The sequence below is a fragment of the Nipponia nippon genome, unplaced genomic scaffold, assembly GCF_047370975.1.
Source record: "Nipponia nippon isolate SJK-2023a ecotype South Korea unplaced genomic scaffold, ASM4737097v1 scaffold_4, whole genome shotgun sequence".
NCBI lineage: Eukaryota > Metazoa > Chordata > Aves > Pelecaniformes > Threskiornithidae > Nipponia > Nipponia nippon.
The window spans coordinates 71,488,433-71,501,200 of NW_028262358.1; the positions used below are offsets into that span (position 1 = coordinate 71,488,433).

The 12,768-nt window shown below is 42.6% G+C and overlaps 1 protein-coding gene across 4 annotated transcripts in view; it reads right to left on the reverse strand.

The window, feature by feature from the left end:
- Positions 1-1,876: 1,876 nt before the first annotated feature.
- Positions 1,877-12,768, reverse strand: part of SLC35F1 (solute carrier family 35 member F1) — a 251,455-nt gene continuing 240,563 nt past the window's right edge. For all 4 annotated transcript variants that reach the window (XM_087777055.1, XM_087777053.1, XM_087777056.1 and 1 more), the window contains one exon: positions 1,877-6,037. In XM_087777055.1, coding sequence (XP_087633181.1) covers positions 5,813-6,037 — 225 coding nt within the window. In that variant the 3' untranslated portion in view covers positions 1,877-5,812. The remainder of the gene's footprint in view (positions 6,038-12,768) is intronic.

Genomic DNA, 12,768 nt, shown 5'->3' on the forward strand with positions numbered 1-12,768 from the left:
TGTTTTCCAAGGCTGTGGAGGCTGCTCTCTGCCACCCAGCCAGCGACGGGGCCTGAAGAAACATTGTGGGCCTTTTACTGAGACTGAAATACCAATTGCAACGCAAGTTACGATGTCTGAGGGCTACAACTGGCTTTTTGTGGTCAATTTGTGGGTTTTGGCCTCTTGTTGGTGGCTCACAGCCAGTCTGTGACTAATCACTGATTAGTGATCCCAGCCCTATGGAACGAGCACCCTCCACACAGCAGGAATTTTTATTAACAAGTACCAGAGTGCATGACCCTGCACTTCAGATTGGAGGAAGAGGAGGATGCCATGGCCAATGCTCTGACTCCAATGACATCATCACTGCTGCGTGGTTGGCGTTTGCTACCCACTTCGCAACTGCTGTGGGAACAGGTCTGTGGCTGCACAAGCAGAGGTGCTCCCTGTCGCAAAGGTCTGACATATTTTTTGTCTTAAATTGTGGAGCAGACTTAACAAAACTTTTATAACTGCAAAAAGTATTGCTTCCTTATTTGCATGCCATAGCATATTGCTGTTACGAATTCAGCTTTGGATTTGTAATATTTTGGAGAATTAGTTCTCAATAAACAAAAACGAGACTGGTAGGTTTAAGCTGATTGAGTGTCCTTCAGTGTTGAAACATGTTTGATTTAAGCACAGAAAGATCCATTAATGCCAATTTATGATCTATTTTTAGAGTAATTCCAAGCAATTACTATTCATATGACTCATATTACTATTATGAGTAATTCCAAGCAATTACTATTCATATTCGTATTCAAGCACCCAGGCTGAATTCTAGCCAGGCAATAAAAGGAGGTTTTTGTAATGCCAGAGAGACTCTTGAGCAGATTTGGAGGCAGATACAAATCACCTGCTAGCATGATAAAGCCATGCACACACTAACTCAGTGTCTGGAGCTCTCAATAACTCAGGAAACATTTACACTGGAAAATCAGACTTAGGCCTGCACATTGGTGCAGCACTGCTGGCTTTGTAACGTCTGGGGTCCCATGCAGTTACGGCGCAGGGAGAGGCTGGAAATGAGCTCGCCGGTCTCCATTCCCTTCTTTACTCTCATCAGTGAAGCCTGTGAGAAATACGGATGCGAAGTTTCCTGGGGAGACATCAGGCAAAGAGAGGCGGACAGGTGCAAATGCTGGCAGATGCTCTTAGAGGTGAACACATGCTCACAAGATCCCTTGCTCTCACACACTCAGATCTTCCTTTCCTTTCTTCCCGTGTGGACTTTAAACGAGCCAAAGCCTCGTTTTCTTTCTTTCCCCAGTTCTGCTCCTCCTGACACTCCTCCCTCTGATGCCTAATTTTTGTCTCCATCCATTCTTTTCCTGCTTCAGGACTCTCCAGGGACCAGAGCTGCAGCGGGGCCGGCGCCGGTGCCCCCCAGGGCAGAGCAGGCGGGAGGGAGGGCTGGGCAAGGAGCTGCAGACGCTCAGTAACCGCTGCCAGATAAGCCCTTCAACATCACACATGTGCCTTGCTCCAGATTAATTCTAGAGTGATTAACCAGTTCAGGAAGGCAGAGGACGAGTGCTTTTCTGTCCAAATGAGGGCAAGAAATACCAGGATACCTGAGCTAGCCATAGGGGAATGGCAGGTTAAGACAGAGGGTGCACAGGAGACCCCTTATCCTTCCGGACCAGCTCGTGGGGGCCAGGCAAGATACCTGAGGGTGCCTAACGGCACCTATGCGTAGACACCTTGGAAGGAGCTGTAGGTTAACCACCTCACAAGGGAAAGAAGTCCTCAGCACAGTGAAAAATTATGCCCTGCAGTCAAGATTTACACTTCAGACAAATCTTTTTAGGCTAAGAAAGAAGAAAGGAAACAGGCAAGGAAACTAATAACCCTGCTTTCATAAAGCATTTATTTTTTTTATTTGAAAACATTATACAGGCATTACATTGCCACAGCCAGTCCATATAGGAGCATGCAAATATCAAAATGGCAAAAGGTTTGTTCAGCTTTTCGATGCAGGATTTGGGGTTGGGATTTTGTTTGCTTGGTTTTGGTTTTGGTTCGTATTTCCATCTGCGGTGTCAAGATTAGTGTGCTTCATTATGGCATTTAACAATAAAATCCTACCCATGGGGTAAAATTTATATTTGTAGCTAGCGCAGGAATACTAAATGGTTTTTAAAAAAAAGGAAAGAAAATGATACTACACGCTTGTCAAAATGTTAATAGCACAAGTTAGCAATCTCTACACTATACATTGAAACTTCTTCTTATGACACAGTGGTGCAAAATTTTCAATTGCTTGGTCTATCGTTGTGTGTTTTGAAAGTTTATAGCTGGAACAAAGACAAGGTCTGTCTCCCAGTGAAGGTTTTCATCCAGTAGCAGAAAATTACATCAGTCTTGCTAAGGGCTGCTCAGGGCCAGCAGTGTAACAGTTTCAGTTTGTTCAGGCAAGGAGCTATACAGAGCTAGAGATGTCCTACGCAACAGGAGAGTAGCTGCCGGTTAGATAGCTGAACCTTTGCTGGTGCGTACTGAGGCCTCGAACTGCAGAAAACAAGCAGGTAGAAGTAATGTTTTCCTTTACTAGACCTCAGTTTTTCAGTCAACACAGTTACTTGTAAAGCTATACTACTGTTTTCCTTTGAGGTCGATCCAGCACTAGCGCACTGGTGCTCATCCAAGCATCCACCTTGTTTAATGAGAGACACAGACAGTGAAGCAGCTCTGCTTTGCACATCAAACTCCTCCCGTGCGAGTAACACAGGGGACGGTGGCTGGGCGCAGAGGGCACACCGAAACGTTCACAACTTCCTTCCGTACAACAGAGCCTTTTAAAATAGCCTATAAAAATTGCTTCAGATGGCACCTCTCAGCCACCTGTGGATCGCAAACCCTTGGATGTAAAAACTCCCAGCCCAGTGACCTGGCCGGGAGATGCCTCCTGCCCAGCTGTTTCTGAGAAGACTCTAACAAACACCTACAAGTTAGTGTCAGAAAAATGACGAGGGGGAGGCTGAAGGACTACAAACATTTGGCTTAAAAATAAATACTAATAATGAAATTAACCAAAACAATTATGCAAAAGGAAGGAATTGTAAACATGAAACAAACACACACGCACACAATCCTCAAAGGTCTCAAGACCAACATGGGGACTAATGTTCTGAGAAAGGTATTTAATTGGTATAAAAGGTAGCAAAAAAGACTGAGATGACAGGTGCCCGCCAGTGTGCCTCCGGGTACCTGAGGGAGCCGTGGTGGTTGTAACCAGAGCCCCTGCTCCTGGGGAATCTACGAAACCCTCCTCAAGTCAAAGCCCTCTCAGGGCTTGACCCAAGGATGCTTGCTGGCCCCTGTGCATGAGGGCTTCACTCGACCACGCACTTCCCACCTGGGCTTCTGCCCCACAGACCTTACCCTGAAGTATCAGGTAGTCTTTCTCGTGTGGTTGATAATTTTTTTTCCTTTCAATTCCATAGTATTTAGAGTTTCCTTAATACCTCCAGAATATGGACTCTGTTTCTCTGTGGGAATCTTTTGGAATCTTTTTTTTTTTTTTTTTTTAATCCTCAATGGTTTAAGAGAAAAAGCTTGGAAACACGAGTGCTAAAAAGATTAAGTAAGCAGAAGGCAGGGAAAAACATCATACATTTGTTATGATTTTAAACCCAAGCCACCTTAACCGAAGCTTTTGGGCCGGTTTTGGACATGGTTTGGCAATACTGCAGACCCTTCCCTCAGCTGCAGCATGATCGTGGCAGACAGCTGAAACACGGTGGGACAGAAATCGCCTCTCCTCCTCCTCCACAGCAAGAATAAGATACAACATACTTCTGCTGTTCAATAGCATTTGGGCATTTGCCACTTCATGTATATTATGCATACATACTTCTCCCAGTCTGCTTCAGGGAAGGCCCATCTATATTAAAGCAGAACAGGACTATAAAAGACGAATGTTACCTCAGCAGAAATTCATCCTGCTTGGTTGAACTGTGTGGCCTTTCTAATCTCCAGAGTACAGATTGATTTTTTTTTTCTTTTTTAAATAGAAATAGGTAAGTGGTATTTTTCAAACATGAAGCCCTACATTTTCACTTGAGACAGACTTCTTCAGCAGAATAACATTCAAATCAAATTAATCTTCTATGCCCACAAGCAAAATATTCATCAACCCTGCCATAAACTCCATTTTCAAATACAATGAATGTATACACACTTTTACAGCACTATTTTGTACTTCTTAATCTCCTTCCTTCTGAAGATCCTGAAGCTTTTTAAAATAACTTGGTCCCATAGCACCCCTGTGAGGTAGGTAAAATATAATTATTCCCGTATATACAGATTGGGAAACTCAGCCACACAGAAGGTAAGTCATGCCCAAGATCACACAGAGATATGGCAGAGATATCTGTGAATAAAACCAAGTTCTCCTGGATCCCTCTCCTATCTGCTAGACATAAGACCAACTCCCCTTCATTGATTTTGAATTAAAAATAGGTGATGGACGATTTCCTTTTATTGGGCTCTCAGAAGAGCAAACATACAGGCAGAGACGGATTTTTCATGGTGGTACCTAAGATTTCCCCCATTCTGAGAAGGCTCCTGGAGCAGAAGTACAGTTGTGGAGCACACCCTTACTATTTTCCCATGTCCCCAGGAATGTAAGAAAACTGCTGAATTCTTCTGCTAGTTTTGTAGTTAATGAAAAATAATTGGCTGCACCCTGCCGGTATGAATGCCTTTGCGCTACTGCAGCAACACCAGCAGATGGTCCAGTCTTTCTGCTCATGAATCCTTGCTTAATCTTCCTGATTTTTACAATTTGTGGGTTTTGGTGAAAAACTGACACATTTCTAAATAGCTATTGTTAGAATAATGAACCACAGGAGACTAAGCAAACTGGAACAGCAGAAGGCGCCCTCGATGCACTGAGTATCTAAAATACGTGCCCTGATCCACACGATATGTCATCTTACCATGGAGAGGTACAATACATAGGAAACTAGAAAATGCATTTTTTCTTTTTACAGATTAAAATTTAAAAAGTAAGAAATCTGTATTAAGTCATGACTACAGAGAAACTAACTCCCTGTCACCTGATGCAGAAACTCAGCCGCTAGGAAATCTGCCATGGATCATAGAGAGGTCAATGCTCGAGTACTTCACTTCTGCAAATATAGAAAGGCTAAAATGCTCGCCTTATACCTATTCCTAGAATAGAGACGGATATTGTAAGTTGTCCCTCCTCTGGATTCATGGAACAGATTACCCAGAAAGGGCAACTAGACAGACAGCACAGATGAATTCGTTATCTTTCCCTCACCAAATCCAAGGTGCTAGCAAAAATGTGTCAGGGTGTTGCTACCACGAGTAACCCATCTATTTTGTGCAAACAAACGAATCTTAGAGAGAAATAAACAGTGACTGCACAAGTGTATTTGCTGTAAAAAGGCGGCTTTTCCACAACTGGTGTGGCTTAGGCATAATATCGCTCAGTGGGTGGAAAAACACCCTTCTATGAATATCTTTTTGTAATTTCAGCTTATATATTGAATATCTTTCACAGGTAGTTTGACATTAACTGATTCATATACAGCAGTTTGTACTGCAAACATGCTGCTTGTATCGTGAGGGACTGGCATCTCCTTGCAATGAACACCCTGGAAAAATTAATTTGTATTTTTATGAGCTTTCCTTATTTGCTACCTTGCAGCTCACCGGTGTAACTGCACCTGGTAAATACCTTTCTCTATGTACAATACAGAGATAATGGATACACGAGCTCCACTGAATCATCAGTAGGTCATCAACAGCCCTGGGTTTAAGCAACTCTAACGTGAGGCTCCTCTTCGGTCTCCTGTCCCAGGCTGGTGTATGTTACCGAAGGCTCCAGCTGGCCGGTGGCTGGCAGGTCTACAACAGGTCCTGAAGGGTTTCGAAACTGCTTGTACACCCGAGGATCCTGGGCTACGTAGGTGGACGTGGAGGAGTAGAGCACCAGCCCAACAAGGATAGTGAAGAATGACAACAAGTAAAGTCCTGAAAACTAAGCAGAAATAAAAGTAGAGTCATTAGACGCAGCACCAGTTATCCGGAGCTCATAAAGACCCACAGAAAGGGGTAGGCACAGATCCTTGTTTTGGCATGCACGGCACAGAACAAATCCCCTATCACTGGGATGTCCATTTTTCATGGGAATGTCTCTCTGAAAGTTGGTTTGCTCCCATTAACCTTCCTGTCTTCCATAACCAACAGCTAACCAGTGCCTTCCCATGCCCCAGACATCTTAAGCATTGGTCAGGTGGGACTTGGGAAAGCTGGATTCTGGTCACAGATCCAAAGCTGATTTTGTTGTGCTTTCAGACAAGCCAACTACTTCTCTGAGTGCAAGTTTCTCTGGCTCCAGTGTGGAGCCTACAGTTGTCTGACAGGTAGTAGACAAATCTGAAGTTAATTACAGCTAAACCACATGTCTGTGAAGTATAACATGCCATTGGTAATATAAAAAGATAATTAAATAAGCATTTAAATAATTAACTAAACATTTAAAACATATACACTTGAAAAGATATTTTAATAAAGGCACTAAAAAGCCCCCCTGCAGCTCCTCTTGCTTGTAAACAGAAAACAGATGCTAGAAGATTTAATGTGAGTTCAGAGAGGATGAACTTCAGCTGTGAAACATGCTCTGGGTTGACCTCAAGAGGTTTGAAAGTACATATGGAGGGCAGTTAACTGAAAGCTCAAGTACACATACTTTGGCACAGAGCTCCACTAGATCAGAGGTCAGCCTGAATTTTCTGACAAATCCAGACTTAGTGTGCCTGGACTAAAAATACAACACAAATAACCTTTTTGGCAATAGTCCTTGCAGGTAAAGGTAAAAGCAGGGGTTTCAAAGTACAGACTATTGGATATTAGCTTTAGATACTGGGTTTCTACTATGAGGCTTTAAGCCCGTATGACTTGTCTCCTGATCCTAGACTTCAGGTTATTTCTTCTTGCATGCTGTGTGTGAGAAGCCACGAAGGACAAATTGTATAGCCAGCTTGTTGGTGGGGATATAGAACTAGGGATATACACATCAGTACTCAGTGTGACTTTAAAAAGCGCTTGTATTCTGCAACTGTCAGGTATCCGTACTTAAACACCAACAACTAGCTGCAACCTGCTATTAGCTGCTTCATGAGGTACGTCACTATTTTACATAAAGGTGTCTGCAAGTCTGTTTTTTAATCCTAACTGACTACGGTGCTTTGATGGATGCCCAATTTGCTTCCTTTGGATCATTTTAACACAGCACAAAATGGACAGACTGGACTATGTTACCTAAGAAGCAGCTTTTCAGCAATGCTGCTTTTTCTATTTAAAGAAATCATCATTATGCTGAAAGCACATTTTACTTAAGCTAACTTTGCAGCAATGTTAATCTGTTGTCATTTGAAAGACCTACAGAACTTGTGTCCAACTGCCTGCCTGAGGAAGCACTCGGCTTTTTTAAAGAATCTACAGTATCTTTCCTAGCTTTGGGCATATAACCCAGGGGGCTGTATGGTTTTGCTTCCCACAGGTAGCATGCACGTTTTAGAGGGAAAGCACCATAATGGGGAAAGTTGAAAGTGTGTCAGAAGGATTACAGGGTAGGAAGAGTTCTGCTTTTCATCAGACGTTAATTGCTTTTTTCCAGGAATGTCACCAGGTCTTCACGTGTCATCTGACAGTACGATTTGATGTAATCATCCAGCTGTCCCACCAGCCACAAAGACAGTGTCGAGCCTCACCTTGCGTCTGCTGAAGGACTCCTCGACATGACACAGCTCTGAAAGGACTGTTTAGGCTTAGATCTCCCCCATGTGGCAATCAAACCCAAGTCAATCATTTCAAGGCATTTTCCAGTTGATTTTTTTCCCCATTTTCAGTTCAGTTTTGCTCTCAGCACTTTCTCCCCTATTTCTTCTTTGCATGCAAACTTGCGTACCACTTGGCAGCAGTGGACTTGACTAAGCTGAAGCAAAACTCAGGAGCCAAATGCATCCAGTTTCCGAAACTGGGAACTAGCTCTCTAGTTTCCCACTGTCCCTCCTTCCCACCTTATGCCTGAATTTCTCACCTCGGACAGCCAGCTGGCTTGCTCCACTGTATAACCAGAGTGCCAGCCAGATTTGTGATTGCCTTGTGTCCTGCTGTGAGGAATCTGTGGGGCTTCCAGCAGCTAAATGTGCCTTTTTTCTTGCTCTAGGACCCGCCCAGCCAAAACCAATTCACTTTAGCTTTAGTTCGTGGCTCCAGCTCTACCACATCCCCCTCCTCCTGGCCATGCCTCTCAGCATTTTCCTGCCAGTGGGCTCCTTCGCCCGATAATATTCTCTCCATGGCAGTGTCCCCCCCAGTGGCAGCTCTCCAGCTTGGGAGAAAGGGTTTGGATGGAGCTGGGGGAAATCTAAACAAAGGCCTGTGAATCATTTGTCTTTGGTATCTATGCACAGCTAGTGCAAAGAGACCTGGATCCTGACAGCCCTGTAACAATTCCAACTTCACCTCCCTTAGAAACAAGTTAAGCTTCAGGCTGAATTGTCTTCTGCAGCAGCTCACTGAAGGAGAAGGGCTGTTAGTAAGGTTAATATAGGAATATATGCTGTAGGTATATCAGAAATCTCTGGCTTTTGTCTATTAAAATGGCAATGAATCCAGCAGTGTGATGGGAAGATGCAGGCTTAGTTCATCAAATATAACATTTGTTGTTCACTGTACTGTGTTCCTCAGACTCTAGCTGAAATCTTTGTATTTTATTGAAGACAGGATTTCCAGGCACACTCTATTGCTATGTCTACATGTAGGTTTTGGAGGCTTTTTTATCTTAACCTGCAAACCTTATCTGCTGAGATTCACTATTAATAGACAGCAAAAGAGACACATTCAAAACCAGCAGAAAGAGCTATTCCTAAGAAATGAAGTGAGAGAAGATCATTTTTCATTGCTACCCTCTACACAACTGCAGTACCAAACCGCAGGCTCTCAGGAAGTGCGTAATTCCTCTCTCTGCCTAAAAAGCTACTTGAGAATAACGTTGTGCTTCATTTAAAAGTGAAGACTTATCTCTCACTTTCTACAGAAACATATTTCCTCTAAGAAAAAATATTTTTAAAATATCCAGATTTGTACATCTCTCCAAATCCCACTTCCCTCCATGCTAAACAGGATAACTGTAACCTCTTGAAAGAGTAATACAGCCAGAAATTGTTTAGCTCAGATTAGCCAATGGGTGTCACACCCCCTAGGGTGAGCAACCAAAAAAACCCTCATGTTTCTATATCATTAAATAATTTTACTATAGATTTTGTAGCTACACATATAGGTACATATGTATATAAGCTTGCTTATCATGTAGTTTATTGAGAGACCACATGACTTCGTGATGAAATCAATGATCTAACACTCTTGAGTCCTGGGACTGATTTTCAGCCTATGAATTTATTTCGTGAATCAAAGTTATTTTAGATGACCCTCAGTTTCTTACCTGTTTAAAAGACACAGTGACACTTGGTTACTGAATAAAGATGGGTTTACAGAATAAATATGGGAAATAGGAATATCATCCTCTGAGGAGAAGGCAGAGACCTCTTTTGCAGAGAAAACCTAAGTGTCTTAGTTACAATAACATTTCACATTTCATCACTGACATGAAAGGCATCTGTCAAAACTTACTGAGTAGTCAGATCAAACAGTTAAATCAGCCCTACAGACCTCACCATGGCTGCTCTGCTCTGACATCTGGCTGTCTACAAATGCTTTCCCAACCTAAAGTATTCAATATGGAACACACAACGATACTTACACACATTAAAAGATTAGGAAAACGTAAAAAACATGTCTTCTCTAGACATTATTTAGTACCTGTGGTGAAAATAGCTTACACTAAACTATTATTCATTTTCACCATATAAAAAGCACATTTTAGGTGCCTGTCAATTTGAAGACAAACATACAAAGCAAAACCCAGACAAATGTAACAAGATGACACGTATAACAAGATTTGCTCAGTCTATCAAAACCCATATTGATTCTGGGTGAGTGGATGTTTCTGGTATTTATCTAGGAGATGTTCCTTACGGACATGGCCCAGCTGCAGGAGCAGGGGTCTCGCTCCTCGCTCCGCTATGTGCTACTGCAGAACCCCACCAGAAAACCACTGCAGCAGTAAGGTCCAGCTGACCATAGAAAACATATGGTGAAATCAGTCTGACTTTCTGTTATCCACACACAGATTCTTTTACATTAAAAAAGAACAGAACCCAAACATATATCTGCAGTGGGTTTTTTTTTGTGTTTTTTTTTTTTTTTTAATAAAATACCTTACAGCAGTGCTACATACAATTGTGGATGAAGTTTACAAACCCATTTGAATTTTAGTGCATATACAGTATTTTTGTTCCAAGTGAATCAAAATTAGGCATTTTGGGAGTAAGTCAAGCATCACAAGATTTCTAAAATAAAGAACAACAACACAAAGGCATCTCAGAACTGAAGATTTTTAAAAATCCAGAATGAACAATTAAGCCTTTCAAAACTTACTCCCTGCTATTTGTTATCCCCTACTTCTTATTATCTCTCCATGCAAAACTTGTCTTTCATATACCCTTAAACCATTATGGCTGAAACACTACTACTATTTCCACTTGAGAGTCTTGTGCTTTAAAGGAATCCAGTTGAAAAGACAGGTGCAAAAGAAACTTCTTGGTGGGGAGCAAACAGTGCATCTGATTTCACTGTCTTGAAGAGTGATAAGACAATGACAGTAGAAGAAAAAAAGAAAGAAAAACTGTTCAGAAGGCAGTAAATTCATGCCTGGGTCTGGAGAGAGCGAGTCGTTCTTCAGTGCGCAGATCATGAATTCGGAAGGGAAAGCAGGAAGAAAGGGCATAGAAGAATCGCTGTGTCACAGCTAGGAAACACTGCATGGACTGACGGACTGCTGCAGAGGGAATTTGCGGAGAAGTAGTTCTGACTGTCACAGATGTCCACATCCATGTTACTACTGACACTAGGGCAAAACAATATCCAAAGTGACAAAACCAGACAGATGTGAGTCTGCAGAAAAGCTCACACAAAGAAACTCAATGATTTGCTAATTTTGGTTTTTCACTCAGCTATCATGATAATGATCATGACCATTATTACAACGGTTATGAAAATGCAAATTCTCTTTTACTCAGTCCATTGAACTGGAAATAGTCGGCAGGAGCAGACTACTGGAGCTGCGGCACTCCAGCTCCATTTGTATTTCACAACAGCAGCCACAGACTGAATCTCTTGGTAGGTAATATGAAGCCCAGCTCCTAGCCTATGGCAACCTAAATGTGCTTTTTAAGTCTTTAAAAGGAATTTTTTGTTACATGACTAACTGAAAATTTAGACTTGTCATGTTTCATATATTCAGTGATAAAGTATGAAATGGAATAACTACCTTTTCCCCTACCTCCTCTAGAAATTCTCCACATTTTGACAAACATGAATAAAGAAATCAGGTCTATGAATTCGAATTTTAAACCTTAGAAAGAAGCAATCTCCTCAGAATAGCACTGATGAAGAGGGACAAGAATGTACGTATCAGGTGGAATTCATTTAGTCCCGTATTTCTGCTGACACCCTCCACGCTCTCCAGACAGGCGGCTCCCACCAATGCTTTATTCCAATCAGTGGGTCTGTGCGGTCTGATGAACCTCTCTGTTTTCTGAACTAATTCAGTTTGTCGCATACACTGCACAGCCAATCAAAGCTAAGGCCAAGAAGGGCTCCTGCACCGACTTATGTCTTTTCCCCTTGGGTAATTTCACACATGAGTACCTGAGCAGGCTGAGCTAAAACCAAATTTCTCTCATTATCTTTTATATAGCAAACAGACATTTCCACTCGGTTTGATGAATTGATTGAGAGCCTGAGCTTCTTTTCACACAGTTTTCTATTTTTGCCTCCAATATAGCAAATGAAGTTCACCGTGACCAAGTGCAGAAGTTGCACTGTGGGATGCGCACACTCTCCAGCCAGTGGCAGCACCAGGAAGGGTGAGGGCTCTGAGAGCTATGGATTCGCACAGTGCTTTCACTTGCATAGCTGGATATTACAGACACAGGACTGGAAGCCAGCATCCTAGTTATAGCTCATACTGCTCTCTGGCGACTCCCTTGGCTCAGACCCATGAGGATCTGGCCAAATTTGTCTTAGGTCAGTACTGTGACTCACTTGAACCACTGCTGACTATTTTTGTCCCAGGCTGTGAGGGAGACGTTTCTGTTTCCTTCCAGCAGGGAGGAACGGATGCTCCCTTTGGGATTCTGGGTCTGCCCTGCTCTTTATTGGGAGAATGATTTGCTGGTTCAACCTCAATTATTGCTGTCTGACTTCAGGGATGAGGGATAAAGACCCGACCTCTGGCTGATCACTGATCCCAGCTGAGAGTTATGAGCAGAATATTTCCTAGGGATACGTAGAGATCTTTCCAAAGCTCTAAGCAGGTGACGATACATCTTTGTCATCAACAGAAATTGGGGCTGCCACCAACAGTGAAACGCAGTATTTTGTAAAACGCAAATGGCACCAAACACTAGCAGGTCTGCTGTGAGTTTTCCAGACTGCATTCGAACAGATAAAACTCACCCACTTGAACCTTTATATATCCTGCCAGATCTCTCAGATCTTTAATCTAGAAATCCCTAAAGGGACCCAAACCACTGAGATGTGGTTTAGCATGTCTTCTCAGCTCTCCAACTGCAGAAGTTT